Source organism: Homalodisca vitripennis, chromosome 2, assembly GCF_021130785.1.
Source record: "Homalodisca vitripennis isolate AUS2020 chromosome 2, UT_GWSS_2.1, whole genome shotgun sequence".
NCBI classification, from domain to species: domain Eukaryota; kingdom Metazoa; phylum Arthropoda; class Insecta; order Hemiptera; family Cicadellidae; genus Homalodisca; species Homalodisca vitripennis.
Window position 1 is genome coordinate 134,660,755 of NC_060208.1, and position 24,544 is coordinate 134,685,298.

At 30.8% G+C, this 24,544-nt stretch overlaps 1 protein-coding gene across 3 annotated transcripts in view; it reads left to right on the plus strand.

Moving 5' to 3' along the window:
• LOC124354757 (hemicentin-2) overlaps positions 1–20,205 on the plus strand; it is a 406,108-nt gene extending 385,903 nt beyond the window's left edge. For all 3 annotated transcript variants that reach the window (XM_046805443.1, XM_046805444.1, XM_046805442.1), the window contains 6 exons: positions 1,827–1,919; positions 6,332–6,516; positions 12,281–12,442; positions 14,962–15,096; positions 15,956–16,169; positions 18,166–20,205. In XM_046805443.1, the coding sequence (XP_046661399.1) occupies positions 1,847–1,919; positions 6,332–6,516; positions 12,281–12,442; positions 14,962–15,096; positions 15,956–16,169; positions 18,166–18,272 (876 nt within the window). In that variant the 5' untranslated portion in view covers positions 1,827–1,846 and the 3' untranslated portion in view covers positions 18,273–20,205. The remainder of the gene's footprint in view (positions 1–1,826; positions 1,920–6,331; positions 6,517–12,280; positions 12,443–14,961; positions 15,097–15,955; positions 16,170–18,165) is intronic.
• The last annotated feature ends 4,339 nt before the right edge of the window (positions 20,206–24,544 follow it).

A 24,544-nucleotide genomic window follows, 5' to 3' on the forward strand; every position in this document is an offset into this window, starting at 1 on the left:
AAGTCTACTGTGTTAAAAAACGACTCATCTATATTTATTAACTTAAGTATAGCAGTATGTAACGTTAAACCCTTACGTTATCTTTCCAGCCAGGAAACATAAAACTGTAGGGAATACCCCTCTTGACTATATAGCTCTGGCATCTATGAATAGAAGACTGTATTAAGCTTAATCTCCGAGGGATTAAAAACCAACCACTATCGCGAAAAACCCAACTTAGGACTCCACGAGGCGCGTTCAGAAAGTAAGTACCGTTATATTCCACTGCCGCCGAGCTCTGCAAACGGTGTTTCGCGCATGCGCACTAGTCGTCCTTGTTCACTGGCTATCGACTAACGCTATTTTAGTTGTTCTATGTTGTGTTTTCTGTTTTGTCTAAACATTTAAAATGTTTAAGAAAATTAGTGATCCTGCCGATTGTGAGATTCGTTCTGTAATAAGATTTTTGAACGCAAAGAATCTGAAAACGGCTGAAATGTATCTTCAACTTTTATATGTTTACGGGGAAGACGTGATGAATTCAGGAATGGTGTTAAAGTGGGTTAGAAATTTTCAATGGTAGTCGAGCAAATGTGCATGATGAGAATCGGAGCGGTCGGTCTTATCTCGTCACCGATAGTAAGGAGAGCATGCGTAAAAAACCACGATAAAATACGGCTTACTATGACAAAGCTATCATACAATTTCCAACGAATTTCACATTATTTGTTATGAAATTGTTACGGACCACAGTATAGCAAGCTGTATTCCCGATAAGATACATAAATGCTCACTGACGTGCATAAAACCAAGACTCGGAAGTGCTTTGACTTTTCTCAAATAGTACAGTGATGATGGTGATGATGTTTTAAACAAAATTGTGACAAGTGATGAAACTTGGGTCCGTCATATCACACCGGATTGGAAACAGCAGTCAATGGATTGGCGACTCATACAATCCCCGCAGAAACAAAAATTCAAGACAAAAATGTCTACAACAAAACTTTTGGGCACTGTCTTTTGGGATCAAAAAAGGTATTTAGCTGTTTCATTTCTTCCAAGAGTTAAAACTATGAATGCGGCAAGGTATTGTGAAACCGTAAGAAAACTAAAGTGGGCAATTCCAAAACAAACAGAGATGAATGCTCATTAATGGAATCGTGTTGCTCCATGGCAATGTTCGTCCCCATACCACGTCGGTGACACCTAAACTTTCGTTCGACATTTTCGTAGGTAGCAGTTCGATCATCCGTCCTACAGCCAAGACTTGGCACCATCTGACTATCACTTCTTTCCTGCACATGAAGCACAAGCTAGGCAGCCAACGCTTTGAAACCGACCATGAAAGTGAAAACTGGCGTTGAGTCGTGGCTACATTGGTTACCGGGAACCTTTTACGAAGAGAGTATAGACAAATTGATCATCCGCTACGATAAGTGTTTGAACATCGGTGGAAAGTATGTCGAAAAATAGGTTAAGGTTTGGGCTTTCATGTAGAAATAAAATTGTGTGAAAAGATTGTTTTACTTGTTTTTCAACGGTATTTATATTCTGAAGACGCCTCAGGACTCACGTTGGCTTGTACAATGAATCGCAAAGCTGACGTATTAACAATCAATGAGTTGGACATCAACTATTTATTTGGGGTGATACAATCATTGCATATCAATCCATAAATTTCGAATATCTTATAAGGCCAGATTGTGTATTCAACCAAAAACTTTACATAAACTTCTATTACCACAATTCAAAACCTTGTTTAATTTGTATTCTAAAGCTGATTGCTTTGCCTAAGCACCAGGATCTCAAGGTAAAAATGTGAACTTACCAATTAAACTATGTTACAGGGTTCGGTAGGAGAGGAAGCATGGTGAGCTCCAGCCCTCTTGCTCTGCTAGTCCAGCTGACCATACTGGTCTCCAGTTCTCTTCAGGAGAAGGGTAAGAAATATATTGTTTTATCTTTCGTAGGAAATAAAACATAAAGAATAGTATATATGAGCATACATCAACCTATCAAAGACATGAAAAAAGTATATTTTTAATGTAGTACTATTAGTTTTAATTTTGGGGACAGTAATACGAGTGTCTTATTATAGTAGTTAGAGGAGTGACAATTTCTTAGTTCAAGATTTATATCAACAGTTTAAGATTTTGTTCGCTACGAACAAGATGCGTTGCATTGGTAGTTCACCATTCAACTATTTATCACTTAGTTTTTGCAACTATAAAACATCACATATTATTGAAAGTCCGGCCGTTTATATTTATTATTTATTAATGAAGTAAAATATATACTCAATTAGTGATTTTAATACAAATATATATCAAGAAACTGTGATATATAAAGCGAAATTTTACAATATATGTCTTGTCTAAATGCATTAATCAACCGTTTATTTGCAACATTCTAGTATTGCATAATGTTTTTCTTCCTTCAACTATAGAAGTAAGGGAAGAAATACATATTCAGTCTGAGAAGCATACTTTAATCTAAAGTCACGTAATTTTATTCTTTGTAATCTTTTTCTGGTATACATTATTCCCGGTGGTAACATTTCCATTGTTATACCACACCAATATAAATAAGTTGGTCTGAAAACTCTACTTCCCGCCTAATGTTACAACTGTGCCTTACTGATGTTTGCTTTTTTGTTTGAATTAAGAAAATGGTAGTAAAAATAGGTCTAACAAGTCTTCTTTCTAAAAAAGTGACTATTTCTGTTAATTGTAATTAACTTTCGTTTAAAAATATCCCGGATACTGATAGCTTATAGAAGGCATAATACATGTGTGTATGAAATTTACCTTTCTATTACAGTTACAATTTGAAAAAAATTGACTTTAAATTTTCTATAGATTTGAACCTCATTTAAAAACGATAGGTGGTTGATCTTTATTAAATACAGGGTGAGTCTAAAAGGACGTTACAACTTTGAAATTATAAAGATATTTATTGACTTTACTTACATACAGACTTGATATATGTGTCATTTTGTAGCAAATTACTTGAAGTTTATTGTCATATTCTTATTTCGACCATGCCATGGCCATGCAATTGGTCCTGAACGCCCAATCCAGCGACCTGGAAAACGACCGTTGAGGAAATATCTAACATCTGTTAGGTAGTGAGGTGGTGCTCCGTCTTGCTGGTAGTAAAAAGGAGCATCCTGTTGTTCATCTTCATAAATTTGAGGAATCAAAAAATTCTGCAACATATCATGGTAAATGATATCAGTGACAGTTCTCTCCATGAAGACAAAAGGTCTGTACACTTTAAATTTACTCATCGCACAAAACACATTCACTTTTGGACTGTCCCGAACTCTTTCAAGGAATTCTCGTGGGTTTTCGTTCCCCCAGATTCTACAGTTATGGGTGTTCACTTTACAACTGATATGAAAGGTACTCTCATCACTGAAGATTAATGAGTTCATGAATGTCCCATCTTTCGATCCTTTACCCCATTCGATCCAACATTACAGCACAGAATTCTTCACGAGCAGCTTTATCTAAATCAGTGATATAATGTACCATCGTAAGTATGCATGGTTTTTAAGTGCAAACGTCTCCGTAGCACTCGCCAAAGTGTCTTTTGTGGAATTCCAGTCTTCACAGCTGCACGCCGCGTTGATTTTTTAAGACTACGGGCAAAAGTTTCCCTTGACCTGTAGCATCACTAACCTGTGGGCGACCTGGCGATTTCTCATGACGAACATAACAACCTGTCTCGACAAAATTCTTGTGCCAACTGTAAATTGAAGGCCTGCTTGGAGGGTCTCTTCCGTATTCTGTGCAAAATCTACACTGAACACTTGTAACAGAGTTTGTTTCATGTAACAATAACACACAGCGAGCACGCTCCGCACCAGTTAAAGTAGCCATTTTAGTGGTTAGCCATTAGACGAAGCTGACGCTCGCAGTGGCAGAACTTGGTACTACAGCACTACGGGAGTCAAACTTGAAGTAATTTGCTACAAAATGACACATATATCAAGTCTTTAAGTAAAATAAAAAAATATCTATATAATTTCAAATTATTGTAAAGTCCTTTTAGACTCACCCGGTATAGGTCTGTTTCCATTCAAATGATAAAGGTGTGATAAAGATGACTTTGAAATTTTTTTAAATATTATGTAATATCTTCAAAGTTATCTGACATGACTTGAAAACAACAAAGACATTCTTGCTATCGTTATTTCTAAAATTATATATTTTTTTATCAAATTTGGTTCCTTCATCAGGATAAAGAATGTTCATACGAGAGTTTGTGTTGCAACTATGCAAAGTCAACGGCTGTGATAACTGGCACTTATATTAACTATTTCAATATATTAAAGTAATATATAACCTAACGAAATATCGGGCGAAAACAGAGTATTTGTTAATTTCATAGCATTCTCTATTTGAAAGATCTCACATACATCTTAAGCCGACTGATAATCAGCAAACAATATTTAATACTATCCTGCCAGTTTAATACAATTAACTTTCCTATGAAGTCAGGCGCATTGATAACATTTTTTTATTTCTTTCTATTCTTGGGACTATTGCATTAACCTTCAGAATTGTATGCTTATACATATGAGGATATCGAAGTTGCGTATAAGTTAATATTAGACCATAAATCATATAAATAGTTTTTTAAATTATAAAAATATGGTAAGAAATGTTCTGTATTATTTAATAGAATATTTGCGCTTGTATTTGGAGTGAATTTAATATTCTATGGTAATATAGTAGAATACGCAAAAATTCAAATGATATCATTCTATTTTTATCAGGTTCAATATCACCAAAGTCACTAAATTATTTGGATTGTCAAAACCAATGATACCTGAATAAATAATATCATAAGAAGTGAAAAACTAATAAATTTTAATGTTAATTCTAACCCTAGACACCTTAACAGTTAAGCTACGTTGTTATAAAGATTTGTTGCGAAAATCACGGAAGACGTGCATAAATTTATGTGTGGATTTAAATCCATAGTAGCAGAGATTTGAAGTTGTCCGTGAATCATTAAGGCCTCATCATTACCAGTGAAGTCACGTTGCCCATTATGCTGTAGTCACGTACTTCGTAGACAACGGGATTACTCTCAGATTTTCCAACTACTGGGATCACGTTGTTAGCCGGCCACTTTTTGTTTGGCTGTGACCAGATATCACTCAAAAGTACGGTATTGTTTCCAATATAACGAGTTACAAGTGTTGTGTTTAAATTTATCACAATGAGACTAACATTAAATGCATTGTTATAAAAAGTTACAGACACACACACATTATATAAACCAAAGAAAATTTTGCTCAACCGCGTTTTTAAGAGAGAATACATTTTCTTTCTAAGAATATAAGTAATTAAATAATGTAATGCGTGTTAAACTGTAAATTTCAAATAGCAATCTGCAGGACCACGTCAATAACTAAGTTTAATTTTTAATCTATATCACTAATGTTATATTCCTATACTAATTACAGAATATTCCTGTTTCCTTATAAAACACTAAAATAGATGTAATCTCCTTATTAGTTTTTATTATTAACATCATGACTCTGCTACTATTTTCAATTGTATCAGAGTATCAAGAATAAATTTTTTTTTTCAGATAAAAAAGTTAAATGATCGACACGGAGCTGAATGACAGCAGCTATGGCACTTCAAGTTTGAGGGGTTCCAGTTGGGTACTTCAACTTTGAGGAGTTCCAGAGACTTAATAAGCCCAGCTCCGACTACAATTATATATCAATAAAGTTAGTCTAGCTAGGTAGCTCAGTATTAGTTGTAATTAATACTTTGTATGATGTTTCAGCAAAGAGGGAAGTGCCGACACATCGACACGCAGCTGAATGGCAGCAGCTATGGTACTCCAACTTTGAGGAGTTCCAGAGTCTTACTGAGCCCAGCTCCGACTACAATTATACATCCATAAAGATAGTCTAGCTAGGTGGCTCAGTATTAGTTGTAAGTAATACTTTGTATGATGTTTCAGCAAAGAGGGAAGTGCCGACACATCGACACGCAGCTGAATGGCAGCAGCTATGGTACTCCAACTTTGAGGAGTTCCAGAGTCTTACTGAGCCCAGCTCCGACTACAATTATACATCCATAAAGATAGTCTAGCTAGGTGGCTCAGTATTAGTTGTAAGTAATACTTTGTATGATGTTTCAGCAAAAGAGGGAAGTGCCGACCCATCGACACGCAGCTGAATGGCAGCAGCTATGGTACTCCAACTTTGAGGAGTTCCAGAGACTTACTGAGCCCAGCTCCGACTACAATTATATATCCATAAAGATAGTCTAGCTAGGTGGCTCAGTATTAGTTATAAGTAATACTTTGTATGATGTTTCAGCAAAGAGGGAAGTGCCGACACATCGACACGCAGCTGAATGGCAGCAGCTATGGTACTCCAACTTTGAGGAGTTCCAGAGACTTACTGAGCCCAGTTTCGACAACAATACTGTGTCCAATATTACAGTCCAGTTAGGTGGCACGGCTTTCTTACACTGCAGAGTTCGTAACCTGGGCGAACGGACGGTACGTTAATGATTAACGTTTAACTTTTTACGAGAGTAGCATATTTAATATACAATATTAGAGTTTGGAAAGCAATTTTAAACACTCTGAAGGAGTGTTTTATATAAGAAATTGTTGCGACCTGTAAGATTTCCTTATATTTTATATCAGTATGTTCAACGTGTTTTATTTCAAATGCACTCATAATTATTTCTTACTTGTATCACGAAAGTTCCTAGCTCGTGCTAATAGTGCAACTTTTTACAAACTATACAATATGGAATTAGCTAGGACACTAACAGTTTACGAGTTTGAATTCCTATAAACACGCATTCAGTAAATAACGTTTATAGTCCATTTACAAATAAATAAACAAACCCACTATTTCCAAACTTTCTGCATATTAATAATGCTGACGTATGATGTAACATTTCAAATAGTATCTTCCATACGTACTATTTTGTTTGGAATAGCCAATTAAAGTAATTTGAATAATTTTCAATGCTGACAAATCCTTATTATTGCTTGTTAAAAGATTATAAATATATTATATAATATATGTTTAATATATTAGATTCTATCCGTTAGACAAGTGCATCTGAGCTTACTGGGTAAAAGTATATTCAATATACCTTATTTAAAATACAATAGACAAAAATATAATACTTTACACAACACTTTTATATCATTCTCTTCAAAACGGTTACCGGATGGAAGACCCATGTATATTATCTACATTATGTTTGCCATTATAAATGATTGATTGGTTAAGCGATCAAATTAATTGACTGGTAATTCACTAGATTCTATCAATTATGAAATGTTAAGAACTGTCATGTCACCTCAATCAGACCATCTGTAGAAAATGGCCACGGATTAAATGTATAAACCTAATAGATTTCTACTCAAATAGACTTTTAATATGTTCTAGTAATTGGTCAATGCTCTAGTTTAACACACTTTTCATTGACTCCTTGTGGTCTGTCACCAAGTGTTATAAAAAAATATGTATCCATGAAAAGGTTAATATGCATAAATTGCAAAGTATTGATGTATAAAATTGTACAGTTTGGCTTACTTGTCGGGTATGGTGGTCACTGTATTCTTAGTTCTAAATATTATACCCTTGTCGGTAATGTGTTTATTGAATCAAAGTTTTATTATTGAGTCAGGACACGATAATAATACTCTACACATAAATAACTTAATAATTTATATATATTAAAATTACTCAACATTGAATAATAAAATTATAATAGGATGTACGTATCTCCTTAACGTGTAAGGTAAAAAAAATTATTTGATAAAGCGGTATAAAGTGGAAACCTTTTTAATTGTTGCTTTATACCTACAATTAAAAGAAACAATTGAGTGTTTAATAAGACATTATGAAGTTGGTCGTAATAATAGAAATGGTGAACTATATTTTAAACACAAAAATGTATTTAAAATTTTGAAATTTATGCAAATTCTCGCATAAGCTTTTTTTTATAAATTTAGCTATTTAATCTATTAAATTTGGCATATATTTAATGGGCAGTGTGTATATCTATGTTATACTGGAATTTTTTTTTTAGTTTATACTAATTGATGGGATTTTGACTATGAGAGATACAACAAATATTGACAAAGAAAAGTTGAGATAATAACAATGCAAACAAATCTATGACATCTAGTTGATTACTTGTTGTGTAGTATACTCGCTGCAATCAGAAAAGTTTTTTGTTCCAAATTTCATAACATGAATTTAAAGCAATTGAGATGTCTAGCTTTCGACAGATTTTTTACCCAACTTTAACCCCCTTTTCCTAACCCATTTACTCTTAAATAAAATAAATTATATTTTGTACTGATTTTAAAGTATACGTTATACTTTCTTCCTCACTTATGTTAATAATTCATAAAAGCTTTTATATGTGAATCCCTTGATAGACTAAAATCCGGTTTAGTAGGCAACGAGTGATGTTTAAACTACATTAAAAATACAAACTAGACAGAAATTGTTAAGAAGGGAAAATATGGAGAGAAAAATGGCTTAATACAGAAATTATTACTCTCATCGAGGTCATCTTTACCTGCCACACGCAAGCACGAAAGACAGGGCCGAATGAACATGAAGTCGTAGGAGTATGAACACAGGTCACATCCAAGAGATCCCGTAGGATGAAAGTAGATACACGGTAGTCCTCATCTGAATCTAAAGCGGGTGTACGAGCGTACTGTGGTTTTAAAGAGTTATTTACGTTGGAAAATTATATAGATTTTACAAAGAGACATGTCCCCGGCACAAACGAAGACAAGGTCTAAAACACACGGCTCCACATTTTGGAATGCAGGCTAGGCCAAGGCAGAGACGAGAAGGACCCGTGCAAACCGATCAGGTGATGACAAACCAATGTACTGAGTAATCACTCTTTCTACGGCATCGAGTATAGACAGTACAGTGCAGCCAGCACATTGAGTAGTAGATAAAGAATATAAATATAACCCAACTTTATCCAACTAAGAAATTATACTTCATACTAAAGAAAACTTTGTAAAATTATTATACATTTTTGACGTTAAACATTACTGACAGTTTAACATCACCTGATGTTTCACTCCATCTAAGTGCTTGGATCAGCTGTTTGGCAAAGAAACACTAATCTAAATTCTATTAATGGCTTTATGTAGAAGATAAACATTAAAATTGTTTAGTATTTTACATTAATATGAAACATTAACTGACAACCCTCATATCAAAATATTTACAAGCATAATAAAATTTAAACTCAACTAAGTTTACTATATCTGAAAAACACGATATTTGTACTTCGCAAGATGCCACGCGTGGGTTCACCAGACTTAACGCCATTTAATTGTTTTATATAAAGAGACATACCAAAAAAATTATAGTCGAGACCCCAAAATCTTTACAGAGAATTAAAAAGGAAACTTTACAGAGAATCGTCGCTTAATTTACAAGCACCAACAGATATTCTCTAAAATAAGTAACACAGACAGTTGAAAAATCGTTGTAGGATGTGCGTAATGCAATCAGGGTACTGACTGCACCTTTAGTAAACCAACAGTTACTTCTGAGACTGAGCCTTTATATTTAAATAACGAAAGTTATCTTTAGGATTATTTTTCAGTTAAAGTCCGTTTAGAAAGAATTGAGTTGTTTAGTTTGATAATTTTTGGATGATGATTTTTTGTGTATATTAAACTATATGATATTATAAAATTTAAAACAAGATATTGGACTAATAAGTGGAAACATTACAGTAAAAGTATTTGTTTTATATTACTTGTCAGTTATGTTCTGTGCTTCGCTAAATAGCTGAGCTTAATACTATTTCACGGAAATATCAGGTGACTTTTTATTTTCATTCAAGTCTACAAACCAAATGACAAATAGGAAAAATGTCTTAAAAGACCTGATTTAATTAATTATTTAATGAAATCCTCGAGGAAAGTATAACAATTACGATATGTTTTAAATCTTTTTTAATGCAATTCTTTGTTTAATTCAAACAATTTATTTAAAAAACTGTCATTGAATTAAAACTTTACTCGATTCCTATTACTCCCTCTTGCTAGTGCGTGAAACTTTTGCCGTTATTATAAATTAAATTGTGTGAAGATGTCTTTTAAATAATATTTAATTACATAAAAGAGCTACGACGATTAGGAAGGTTTAAGCATAAACACACAAAAACTAAATTGAAGGACAGCTAAAGGACAATGCAATAAATAATTTAACAACATTGGCTTGTATTATTATAACTCACAATTTCGCCCGTGTAATCTATGGTGTATCTCTTACAGTTCCCACAGAACAACAATTTCACTAGTTTCTGTTCAGGTAGTACGTACGAAATCATTTAAAACTGTTCTTCGAGACCAAATAACTCCTATTTGCAATTTATTCGGCATGTTCGTAGGGAATTATAAAATATCAACGATTTCTCAAAGTTATATCACCACCGATAGTGTAATAGTTGTTATGGTGAAGGAAAGAATGAGAGTATTTATCTCTGTCTGATAGTCAATGCACATTTATTGCTAAGGCAACACGTATAAACTACTCTTTATATACTTTTAGATAAAATTTATAATTATGAAAACTATATTCCAATTATTTGTGTTAATTATATTTACGTAACTTATAAATTTGTACTAATTATTATTATTTTTGTTAATTATTATTAAAGAAAACGTGTTCGGAGATAAAATTTGCTCTTGTCCTTTAAAAATGCCGCATATTACCATAGGTAAACGAGTAATTTTAGGATTTTAGCCAGGAAATTCTTAGAAAAAACATGAAATTTTTTATTGCGAAATTTGATGAGACATAGAGAAGCAGTCCCTTGATAAGTGTTGAGTTTTACGTTTTACAAAGCTAACGGGGTTTTCTTAACGACAATTATATATAAAATATCGGTGTTTTTAGTTTTTGATTTATTTCATTACGTAGCAGGTCATAAATTATGGAAAAAATTATGAAACACTTGTTTTTTAAGTAAAGTAAATTGTTTTTTATCCTATATTGTTAAATGCACAAAGTTATTTCAAGTGCCTTTTTAAAATTCCAAAAATAAAAATAGTGTATTAAACGAAATTTCTGAAACTTTAGGAAAAATACCTTAATGAGTTTACATTTATGACTTAAATCTTAATAAATGCTATTACATGTTTAAAAAAGTACCTCAAAGGCTATGGTACAAAACAGGTATAATATGTTTAGGAAATTTATTATTTTCTCAGAAAATAGTTGTATTTTTAAGAGTAATTTGCATTAATATAGTTTCTATCAAACTAATTTTGACAATTTTGTGTTTGTAATCAATTGAATATTATTTTTGATCCATACCATGAGTTGTAATGTAACACAAGTTTTTACCGTGTGATTTCATTCGTATTGCGATAGTTCATAAATTCAACGATATTACGACATTACTGGTTAATTTTCAAAAAGCTATATTAATATGAAATCCACGAAAATGTAGTTATTCATTATATTTGTCTCTATTATATCTCTAAGTACAATGTTATTTACCAAACACGTTCTAGTGTGCCCGTTTTGCAATGTAATGAAAATGTTATATTTCTTTATATGTGTTTTTTCACAGTTATATTCAAACAATATAATTATGTTTCTTTTGTTTTCATAATACATAAATATTGTGTTTTCTAGTTTTACTACGATAATAACATAATTTAGTCATAAATGAATTTCCCGTTCATATTTACAATTATTAACAATTTATTTTGAATTAAATGCTCGATTTGAGATATATACGCAAGATCATTAAATTAATAACGTTTATGAGGTTTTATGAGTTTTTATGGAAAAATAAATCTCAAGATATGAATCGATAAAATATTTCATGTATCATCCACCCTATAATCAGTTTCAACGGACGATACATTTCTGTAATGAAGGGAAAGAATTAGTAAGACAAAGTGAGACAATATTGTTTAATCTGCCTAATATATAGCGAATAATATGTATATAATATTTCGTATAGCCATGTAGGAAATTCCAAGTCCCTTGTATGTCACCTTAGTGTTGTAAACGTTTCTAAGCATGTCCTGAAGCTGATGCTATAGTTTTATAGTGTTTTTCTCTCGTCACACCGATAATTTCACTGAAGACATAAAGAGTGACATTCTTTTAGTCCTACACAAGGAATTCTATGGAATTAAAGTAGAAAATTTAAGCAGTTGTAGCGAAGTACAGTACAGATAATAACTTGTTGTAATTATTTTTGAGTACATAATTTTTTACTAATTGTTTAAGATTTCTTGGGTGCGCCGACGTGATTGGCATATTCTCACGTCTGGGATGTTTACGTACACGAACGATGAGAGGTTCCAAGTGTTACATGGCGAGGGTTCGGACGACTGGACGCTGCAGATCAAATATGTTCAGAAAAGAGACAATGGAACATACGAGTGCCAGGTAAAGTTCAGTATACTTGAAAAAACAGTCTGAATACCATGTAATCATCTTTATAATATTACAGGGACAAGGTAAATTAAAGTAACATGCTTTTCCTCAGATATTCAGGATATATTTTTCAGATTTTCTTGATGTGTTTTGTTGCACAAACATAATATGCTATTTTAGTGTTATGTAATGTTACAATTTTGCACAGGTGGATTAAAACTTCCCTACAATTTAATATTGCTCCGTGTATTTAGCAATATATTTCCTATTGACTATCTATCATCGCTAGTGGGATCGGACAAGAAACTACAAAAAAAAAAACAGTGTGTGTGTTACACTTCCATAGACTATTACTAACATGACTTAATTGCCATACAAACTTGTCAAATTTTTTAAAATATTAAATATTTTCTAAAACACTATAAATTGTAATCAACATTAGTTTTTAAAAACACAAATGTCCAAAATATGAATGAAAAAATTTACAGATTTTTTAGATATAATTAGAACTTAGAATAGTTCCCGTATCATTTTAATCATATTGAACATTTTATATTTTAATTTTACTCAATAAATATGGTCACAGACAACAGTATTCAAGAAAATTACTTTAAATTGGTCGGTTAATTGAAAAATATGAAATAATACAGTAGTCAAATAACATACAAGTATTTAGTTATTCTACGCAATAATGCACAGCATTCGAGGTTTTAAGGAAGTTGTTACCTTGTGATACTGTACTAGCATATGGGTAATAACGACAGTTAGAAAAAGATATTAGACCAATAAAATTATAGTGTGGTGTATTGTAATCCAAAGTAATTTCCTTCGTTGAAATTATGTAAATTCATTCATTCTTTTTATTTAAAATTAACATTCTGTGCTCAAACTCATAAAACTGCAGCTAGAAGGAGTTGCTTGTATCCATTAGATTAACTATTAGATTAAAATATGTATAACTCTTTTAGTCTCAATACGTATGCATCCATAGTACTCAGGTCAGACATTTTGTATGTCTCCAACTTTTTTGTAAAAGCATAATAGTTTTGTTACGATGAATAAATAATCAATAAGGCAAAAGGCAATCAAAAGAACGGACGATTTATAAAATGAATGTAAATAATAGAGATACTTCAAATACTTTTAAACTTAACTTGTCATTGAACTAATTCCAATTTATATGTGCAGTGAATTTCGTTAAAACAAAAATAAAAATCTTAAACTTTATATATATATATATATATATATATATATATATATATATATATATATATATATATATATATATATATATATATACACAGGATTTTGCTATGATAAACAAAGGAAAATCTTGGCTTAAACCCATTCCAGCGGAAACCCTATCGAATATTGGCCCTATAGAATAAGCTTGAAGTACCGATAACGCTATAAGCACTGGGGTGTTATCACCGCAACTGTATGAGGTATCAAAGATGCAGGATACAGCTCAGTCAATAAGTAATGATATAGCCTGCTCGCCGCCGCGCCGCGCCGTGCCTTGCTCATCCGGCCCTCTCCGCCTCTAAACTTTAATATGTGTGCTTTACAGCACCCCCTCCCACGACCCTTGCCCCGTGCCAACACATTTCCCTGTTTATGTACATGAAACTCTCTCTCGGTGGCTATTTTCGTCTCGACAAAGAAAATGAGCTACGCAATCTCCATTTAGGTTTAAATTTTTACTTTTAGCAGGAACATTCTGGGAAACGAGATGACTATACAGGACCAAAGGTTAATCAAATACGTTAAATGCATTATAAACTTTAATTGCCATATTTAACTTTTGTGGCCCATACTCTGAATAATAGTTAATTAATAATAACAAGAAATTAATGGTTGCAGTGAATTATCAAATGTTACAATACCCTTATACGTGTTAAAAATATAAAATTATCACGAAATAGTCATTGAATGTATAAGTTAATTGACGGGATAAGTCTTTATATAAATGTAAAAGGGTTTAAAATTAAAACTTATAAATATTTTCCGAAATAATTTATTCTGTTTGCAAAGTAAAAAAATACTAAATATAAGAATATAGCTCTTTGTATTATTACGTTTTGATTTCCCAGGAAGACGAATTTAATTAGGAAAAGAGGTTAGAATATTTTGTCTAGAAAAATTTATATTTTCATCTTAAAACACCTGTGGTAAAACAAGGAACTCCTTAAAAACTACAACACTGCAAATATTGAAAATTACAATTTAAAAATAGAAAAATTTGAATTTACTGTAATAATAAAGCTTATTTGAACAACATATAATGTAATGAAAAAACTTTTTATTTTTTACTCCCAAGTTGGTAACTACTTCGGTGATGCAACATTCTTTAGTTTTAGGCAATATCATGTAATATGTCTATGTTAGTGGCTGTCTACGTAACCTGCATCATATATTCATGATCATTATCATGCCCATGAGTATGCTCTGAGCAACCATCTATTTCTTTTTAGTATTATAAACGTTATCACCATGACTCACATTCCACTGGTTAATTGTTGCCATTGCAGGTATCTACGGGCACTGGAATTATGTCTCACTTCGTAAACCTCCATATTGTTGTCCCAGAGGCGTTTATCCTTGGTAGTGGAGAACACCATGTGGACGTCGGAAGCGTCATAAGCCTGGTTTGCATGATAGACAAGGTGAGATCTAGATTCTAAGTATTATATATTCTATAATTTGAGTCCCTACTGCTCCTAAGTTGTCCAGAATTAAGGCTCCCCTAAACTGAAAGTCTAAACATTTTCATTTTAAATTTATTATTCTAAAAATACTCGTCCAGAACTTTGTGTAGAATAGTTATGCAATCATTATTATTTGCCAGTTGTCAATGGTGATTAAATTAGTATTGAGGGAGTGATAACAGCGAATGGTATATAGTTGTAGTTCCTTTATAAATAACTTAAACACTTACGTTACATCCAATGTGTAAAACATTATTCTCTTTTTGCAGATTTAGATTTTAACATATATTATTATGTTATGCAGTAAATACAAACTACACACAAATTTGTAGCCTACAATTAATAAAATTACCTATTATGTATATTAATTTTTCTACTTTAGTACATACCACTTTATTCATTTTTTAACTCGTAACTTTATATATGTAGCGACAAATTGGCTTTATATAGTTTCCGTTTACTAATGTTCGTCAGTGTAATATAATTATATAAATATTGCGGAGTGAAATCGAGATACTATTCGATTATATATAACCAAACAATATAAATAATACAACTAAACCTCCAGATAATTAGTTGGGTATGGCAGGTTAACAAGCTCATTCATGTTCGTCATTTTATAGATCGGTAGTATATTTTATTTGAAACTATATATTGCAGAAAACCGTCTAAATTTGGTCTATAGATAGGGATTAACACTTATTTGGTCAGACGTAAACAACAATTACATTTGTTATAGTTTTGAATACAGTGACCTAATTATATGTTATTCTAATTGGATTAACAGGATTCATATATTTTATGTGTTTATTATCAGAGCCCTCAGCCTCCTCAGTACGTATTCTGGTACCACAATGACCGTATGATCAACTACGACACTGCACGCGGCGGCGTCACCGTGGAAACAGAACCGGGGGCGAAGACCCAGAGCCGCCTCACGATCAGGGAGGCTCACGATACAGATTCCGGCAACTATACCTGCAGTGCATCCAACACTGAGCCAGCCTCCATCTTTGTCTTCGTCTCTGAAGGTTTGAATTCATGTTGGCAGTATTTTGATGATAGCTATCATGTGCAGAGTTTTAAACAAAATATGCTTGTACAAATAGTCCAAGGTGATTACTTGAATAAATCGATAAAACAAAGTATCAAAGGACCGACCCTTATGAAACGTACACAAATCGTACTAAAAATATTTAAAAGTAATTTCATCACATTTTTTTTATGCCATTTAAAAAAAATTTATAATTGCGCTCGGTTTTGATAACAAATTTGTTTATTACATGATTTTTACTACCGTATTAGTTAGGACAAATCCATCATATTTATTTTAGTTTTATCTGCACTTGTTGAGTCAAAAATTAAATAATATTTTCCATCATTATAATAATGCACATCTTTTTACAAAGTTTCACATTATTTGGAATATTCTATCCAGTTATTGTACAAAAAATACGCCGACGGTGTACAGAACTTAAGAAGTCCCTGTAAGATCCTTAATGACGTATAGATTTATGTATGTTTTTGGATATTATATTACTAAAATATTTAGGTCCTAGTTATAGGAACAATAAAATTATTAAATTTCCGTACAAATTAACTTCCAGTTGTGATGATTACTGTACAAGCTTATAAATGGTAAAGCGTTTCAATTACAAAACTGAGATATCTTAATCTGGTATCCCTTCATTAGTTTATAAATATACAAAGCACCATGCTACGTGTCTTGTAACAGCCTTCCTTAAGTGTCCATACAGTATTTATGCCATATAGTTAATTTCTTCTTGAGATGTCCTGTAGTCATATACACAGCCCTAAGAAAAATACGTTTTTACATCCTGGCTGCAGACAAAAATATAAATCGACAAAAAATATGTTAACCTATTGAATGATATGCTTCAATGAATTTCATCCAAATTCTATCTTGGAACAAGTGCCGTGATAGAACTTATTTTATGTTTAAAAGTTAAGTTTAATTTATTTTTTTTTTAATTCTGTAAATGCCAGTTTTTCAGACATTTTGCTACATAATATATTCACGTTTGTTAGGTTTCATAACAGAGTTTAATAAATACAGTTTACGAAGGAAAATGTAATAAAAATCAGGCTTTTAACTTTGACTTTGACTTTTTAATATTTGCTGTACTAATAATCTACATTTGTTAATGACACATTTTAAAAGCTCATATATTTTAAGTTTGTTTGTAATTTATTTATAACGCAACTTTATGGTTGTTACAAGGTTACTCCAAAAAACAATGTAAAAATGGTTACTAACTTTAAGATTAAACCAATGGAGTAATATTTACCCCCTTAGAATTCATTGTTGGTAGTGCTAACTTCGTATATAATTTTAAGTCTTTTGACCATTTAATTTTTTAGATATCACGTACACAGACAGGCACAAATAAAACATACATTTCAAGACTCTTGAGTGATGAATGTTAATGCTCAGCCAAAAAATTGCTAAACAGTGTTAGAATTACTGGAAGTTATATGAATGCATCTCACCTTATTTATTATCATTCTCCACTTCATTTACAAAAATAAAATAGGCAATTTTAATACATGTATCAAAATAAATACTAATCTAGTTTTAAAATTAAAATACTTTGACATTATTTTTATACAAATATTTATTTTAAATTATGCTTTTATATTAAAACCGTGATCAGAATAATATTAAAAGAAGTACATTCTAACACATAACAAAGACACGAGAATATTCGGATCTAGGTTACAGATTTCTGTGTTATAACGTCTAAAATTTGAGTATCGTGAACAACCGTTATTATATTCAACCAAATATTGGTTTTCTACCATATGTCTGATAACCATACCATAATACCATGATACCATAATATAACATCATGTATCACGTAAATAACAAAGAAGTACAAATGCCTTACGGTTTTGTCCTTTGGAACTATCATATTTGTAAGCGTTAACATTGTGAGTTAAACGAGATGCGTGAATGAATAAAGTACTATATAGAATAATCGATAATGATTTCATTCGATGTTTCAGGGGACAAGATGGCCGCCATATCTCGCCGCAAGTCGTCCTCAGGGTCGGGTGTTGACGTCATGCTTTGGTTCGTCATACTCCCCCTGCTCGCTATGGCCACCAGATAAGAACGCGTGTAGTCTACCTTAGCTTACTGCGCACGCGCAAGGACATTCAGTGCAGTTCATAAACAAGTACTAAACTTAGTGAACCAAACTGCGGATAACATCACTAAGATTGGTTCACTTCTGCGACATTGGTATTCTGTTAATAAGTCTTGTTTTTCACATTCGGCTGAAACATAGTTTTTTGGTTAAATATCAATAAATTAGAATGAGTTCTACCTCAATAATAGTTTCATTATTAATTTACTCAGTGGGCATTCATTAAATTTTTTGTTTGCATTAATAACTATATCTATATTATAATTTCTAATTAAATTTAATAAATCTAATAACAGTAGGGAAGGTAACACAAATGTGTGATTTTCTATTGATTAGTGACTTAGTAATAAAGTTAGATAATATTATTGTAAATAGATTTCAGTTAGGTAATATGTAAAGATATAAAGATTTTCTACTGATCTTTTAAAACAGCTGTTTGAATTTCATTAATTATATAACAATATACATCAAGCTGGAATTGATAAGATTGATAAAAAAAATTTGAAACAGTTGGCATAATAGGAAGAATCTTTGTGAAATGTGGTAACTTCAGTAAATATACATGGATATTATAAACTATCTACTAAGACTTCCAAAAATATATGTATTAATATATCATATATTTATAATTATAGTATTTATTTTATTGACCATTTATTTACTTATTTTATATAACCAATATATTTATGAATATTTTATTCTGGACAGTACAAGTATATAACTTCTTTTATTAACATAGTAAATAAAATACTATGTATCGACATTTCTTGAGCTTGTTCATTAAGGTAAGTAAAATTTTCTTTTGGTAATACTCTACTATTGAAATCCAGATAGCTGTTTTTAAGATGTCTACGAATTATGAAATATATTGTAATATAGTAAATTTTAAGTGCAATAAAATCATTCGTCAAATAGTATTATTTTGAATGTAATTACATTCTATATCAATAAAACAGGGTTACTATGTAAATATACCAAAGATATTGTATTTAATTATGTTTTATTCATCATACTATGTTGTAATATTTTAATTAATTAAGATTCTAAATTACATTGATCCATAGTATTATTTTGTAAAACCTTTTATTTGTTGCTTAAAACAATGTAATGTTTCATTTTAAACCAGTTTTTGTTTTTTTGCTCCATGTGCATACTCTATTTTATGGTAAAATGGTTCCGTTGTTTGAGTTTTAATAATGCTTATCAACAATAAATGTTATTCTTGGTATACTGAAGAGCACCTTGTTTAATTTGTAATTAATTGATTTGTTTACTCTTAGTGATTTGTACATTTCTATTGCCAATGTTAAGGAATTGTTATGCTTAATAATAGTTTAATAGGTTATTTTGATAGTTTAATTATGAATTGCACACAACATAGTGGGCAAACCTTAGTTCTTGGTACATAGCTTGGCTCAAGACATGTACATTGGGTCGACGGACTTGACACTCCGAACGAGTTATACAAGAAGCTCTCTCTTATGTATGTAATTTTTATACATTGTACATATGTGATAATACGTAGTGTAACTAAAGTGTAAAGTGAACTTTTTCAGATAGCAATGATTGAAAAGTTGGAAAAACTTTATGGATCGACTTAAACTTATCAAATACAAATTTATATTCCTGATTGTACTACAGTTAAGTTTCATCTGTTTATACTTTACATTCTATTTACATATATTGTACATACCCCCTTGTAATGATATATAGTATCCAATTGAGCTGCCAATTGATATGGCTTGTACATATATATCAAAGTTTAATTACAGTACTGACAGTGGTGTGTCGGCACACCACTACGCTGTATATCTGCACTTTACTGTTTCTTCTCTGACCATCAAAGTTTTTCATTAGGTTTTGTTTAAATAAATGTCTATATTTTATTGGTTGTGTATGATGTGCTTTTTGATTTACATGTAAAACCTTTCACTCAACTCGTATTAGACGTTCCTATAATCCTGCCCTCGTCCACTTGGTATGTGGTTATTCCTTTAGAGTACGAATAAAGTGAATTAATGAATTAGTTTACTAACACTTAAATTAAATCCATATGGCATTTTTTACATCTAAATATTACAAAGACCTACACTGTGGAATTTATTGTGAATAGGATCAATACCTCAGTTTATAATAGATACAGAAAAAATGTTAGAACGGAGAGAATATTTGTAGACAAATTGCATGACTTCCTTGGCCAATCTTAACCAATTAAACTTTTATAGGTTGTGTCCATTCCAATTTGAAATAATGTAACGAATATTTCCTAACAAGATCACTGAGCGATAAATATTTTAAATAAATGTCGTAAATATATAGGCTACAAACAAAGTAAAGTTTTGACTTTTATGACAACTACAAACGTTTAAAAATTTGGAAAACAATTAGTATATATATTAGTATATTGGGCGTACAAGCGTGCGTGTGTGTAAGCCATTATGGATTATTGAGGGCTTTTAGAATTCTCAAGTAACTACAATAATTTTTTGACCCATGAATTTTATATGTCTCATACATATTTCAGATAACTGATGTAAAATAGGTATTAGTGGAATACACTTCCTGAACTATTGTGAATAATATAACTATCGTTCCAGTATTAATTCTGCCTAAATGACTATTTGTCTTACAGATTAATTCAGAATTTCATATCTAAGTAACATTTCAAAAGGACTGTAATTTTCATTTGTAATAAAGTTGTTAAGCAAATCTTTATATAAATAAATATATAACAAAATTGGCACATTTATTACAATCGTCATGCTATTCTAGTTTCTATGTATTCTTAGTTATTTTGCGTCCTAAATCTGGTTTAAAATATACATAGAATGCAGCTAACTGAGGTAAAGGCCAAAAAACCTATGTTCTTTAATAATTTTATACAGAATACCCTTTTCTAAACTTGACACTGTAAATGATAAAACTTTACAAGTAAAGTGAATGGAAGCAAAACATTCTCAAAACCTTATCATAATAGACAGAAAAGATTTGAGTTACACATTAAACAAGTATGGCATGTTTGATATACCTCTTAAGCCAAGTACACAAAATTGAAACGTAAAAACGTGTTGGTTAACACATTTATGAAAGACTTGATGTAGAATGTATCTTACCATACATTTTCTGGATAATTTAAGAGTCGATTCTTAACTAAACGATCATTTTGTCTTAAGACAAACATATATTTTAAATAATAAATTTAATTCTTATTGAAGAGTATATTAAAAGCATTGGATGTCGATCTTTTAATGGACTTTTAAATAGACTACGGAGATCGTATTATAAAATCTGTGATATAATAAGTATATCTAGTGTTTGGTTAATGTATCTTTAATGTGAAGCATACAGATGCCCGGATATACTGATATACCAATTTGGGAATTGATATTCAATGTCTTATAGCAAATTAAGCTGTGATACAGAATGCAAATATCCGAAATAATACAAATCCTAGATTTTCACTAAATTTTTCTGACACCTGTAATATTGAATGAATATTAACTAAGTGGTTTCCATTTTCTATTTGTCAATTATATAGTTTCAATTAAAGCAATTTTAATTGAACTTTGGAACACGTTTGTAAAGAATGGAATAGCAAACTTTACAAGTTAAATATTATCTTAAATGTTTTGTGAAGTAATCCGTAAATTACCTGTAATAATAGTATTTTGATAAGAACTCCTTTTAATTACGTGAAATATGTAAATCAAATAATATGTAATTACGTATCAAATAATAAATAATTATGTGAAATTTGTAAAGAGAAATAAGTTACAAACTAATAAGAATTTCTCATATTGAGTCTAACACTAGTGCTAATACGCACACACACGTATTAGTGAATAAAGCCTTAAACGGTTACAGTACAGTATGTAAAAATCTCTGTAGATACTTTAGCGTATCCGTTTACAAAAAGCATCCGAAAACTAATTGCAGCCAATAGTCTATCTAACTTTTTAATGTCTTTCTGGCAATATATATTTGTTTCTGTTTTTTTTACGTAAGGCAGTAGTATATATAAAATTACAATTAATATAACCACTTTTCTTGCAATCTTCAAGCATGACAAAAAAAATTACATAATATTAGTATCAATTATAGATACTACATCTTAAGATGATAGACGGTTTTTGATCTTATGTGGTAAAAAGTAATATATATATATATATATATATATATATATATATATATATACGAGTATTATAATATAAAAATAATACTAAATAATATTAAAAATATATATATCAATATGTACCACAACGTGAAGAACAATTTACATACCTTGGCGGGTAAGAGAGAATCTATGTCAACCTACTGAGTCATAGCCATTAATGGCGCCCAGCCAAGTTTCATATTTGGACATACACGATTATAAAACACGTTATTTGTTGGGAAATTAAATTTCACGCAAAATTCAAAGTTTTTGTGGTGTAATTTTTCTCGAAATATCTTGTCACTTTATGCTTTCCCATTTTTATACATTTTATTTATCCTTCATAGGAGTTTTCATATTATGATAAAATTTCTAGTGAACTAAGGAATCAACTGCGCAGGAATGAGCTAAAATCTAATATTGTCACTGATTTTGCCACTTTAACTTCGGCTTATCTTTCTTTTTACTTTTACTCTCTGAATAAATGTCACATGTTGGAAACTAAAATGGATTATTTCGGTTTGATTACAAATTTAATTATTCTGTTTTATTTGTTGTATTTTGTTTACCCATAACTCCAATGTTAACATATCCGCTATCGCTTAACAAAATCCCGTAGAGCAACATGTGTAATCGTCGAACTCAGTGTTGCTAAAATATAAATGAGGCTTTAAAAAACATTTAAAGTCTTTTAAATAGTTCGATTTATAAACATACATCATAAATACAACTTTTCCTACCTTAAACGTAACATGCTTCTATAAGGTTGGATGCAAAATTTCTAAATTGTATAGCTTATTATGTTCTCAAGATTTCTTTACAGACATGTACCCAAATAACTTATTAATACAGAAAAGAATTACATGTCTCGGTATTCAAAAGATAAGTTTTTGGCTTACTGAGTGATAGGCTTCAGTAGCGGTCAACCAAATCCTATCGATAGACCTTCATCATAATAAAATTCATTCTTATCTATGTGGAATTGAACTTTCATGCATAACTAATAGTCTATAGATACAATGCGTCTCGTTATATCTTGATAAGTTTACCACTACTTAATTCAGCGTTGAAGTAAAATACTGTCACATAATTTTAAAATTCTTTAGAATATTTTATTTTATTTTTAAATGTATGAATAAATGTTTCACTTGTAAAATATTATAAGATTTTACACATTTAGTTTACAAATTTATTTACTGAATTATATTCTAGTTTCTATTATGGTTAACCAAAAGACCTACCTCAAAATATGCGCTATCACTCACCTAAATCTCTTTTTAGGCCGACATGCATTATCATCGAACTAAATATTTTCCTTGTCGCATTTTTTTATGAAGAACTTCGAGGTATATTTTAGTGTCTTCACGATATTGTCGGAAGAGACAGACAGACAGAAATTAAAACCCACTGAGTGGTAGAATCAGTTAAAGCTTACCCAAAAAGTATGTACGATGAAAAGGGGATTAAAATTTGATTGTAATGAAAAAGCTTACAAATACCAGTATCAACCGTTTTTTACAGAATTATGTCTTCATACACATACGAGATGTATGGTGAATTGGAGCAACAAGGCAAACTCCACTTTCACGTCACAGAAAACGTTTAAATTATAATTCCTCCTATAAAAAATGTAAAAAGTAGTAAAATCAGTCACATTTTTAGTTCAACTCTGATCTGGTTTACTGTAAACGACGAAATAGTACTTCTTTTTATATACTCATGTAAATATTTGTATTTATAAAAATTTATAGAGCTTTATCATATTACATTAGTGATTTTATTATTAAAGATATATACTACGATATTGAACATTGCGTACGAAGCCACGTGTTAGAGATATTTTTTATACAATCTTTAAACTGAACAAATAGCATATATAATCAATGAAATTCTACGGTATAATAGATAATCAATTAATTTCAGAATATAATTCTTTTATAAAAAAATATACTTTTCTTAGTATAATAATAGGAAAATATGTCTACATTATATATGTTATGTATATTCCATATCAGAATTAATTTTGCTATTTGATAACTTATGAAATTATTTGCAATCAATATACATACTACTGTATTAAACG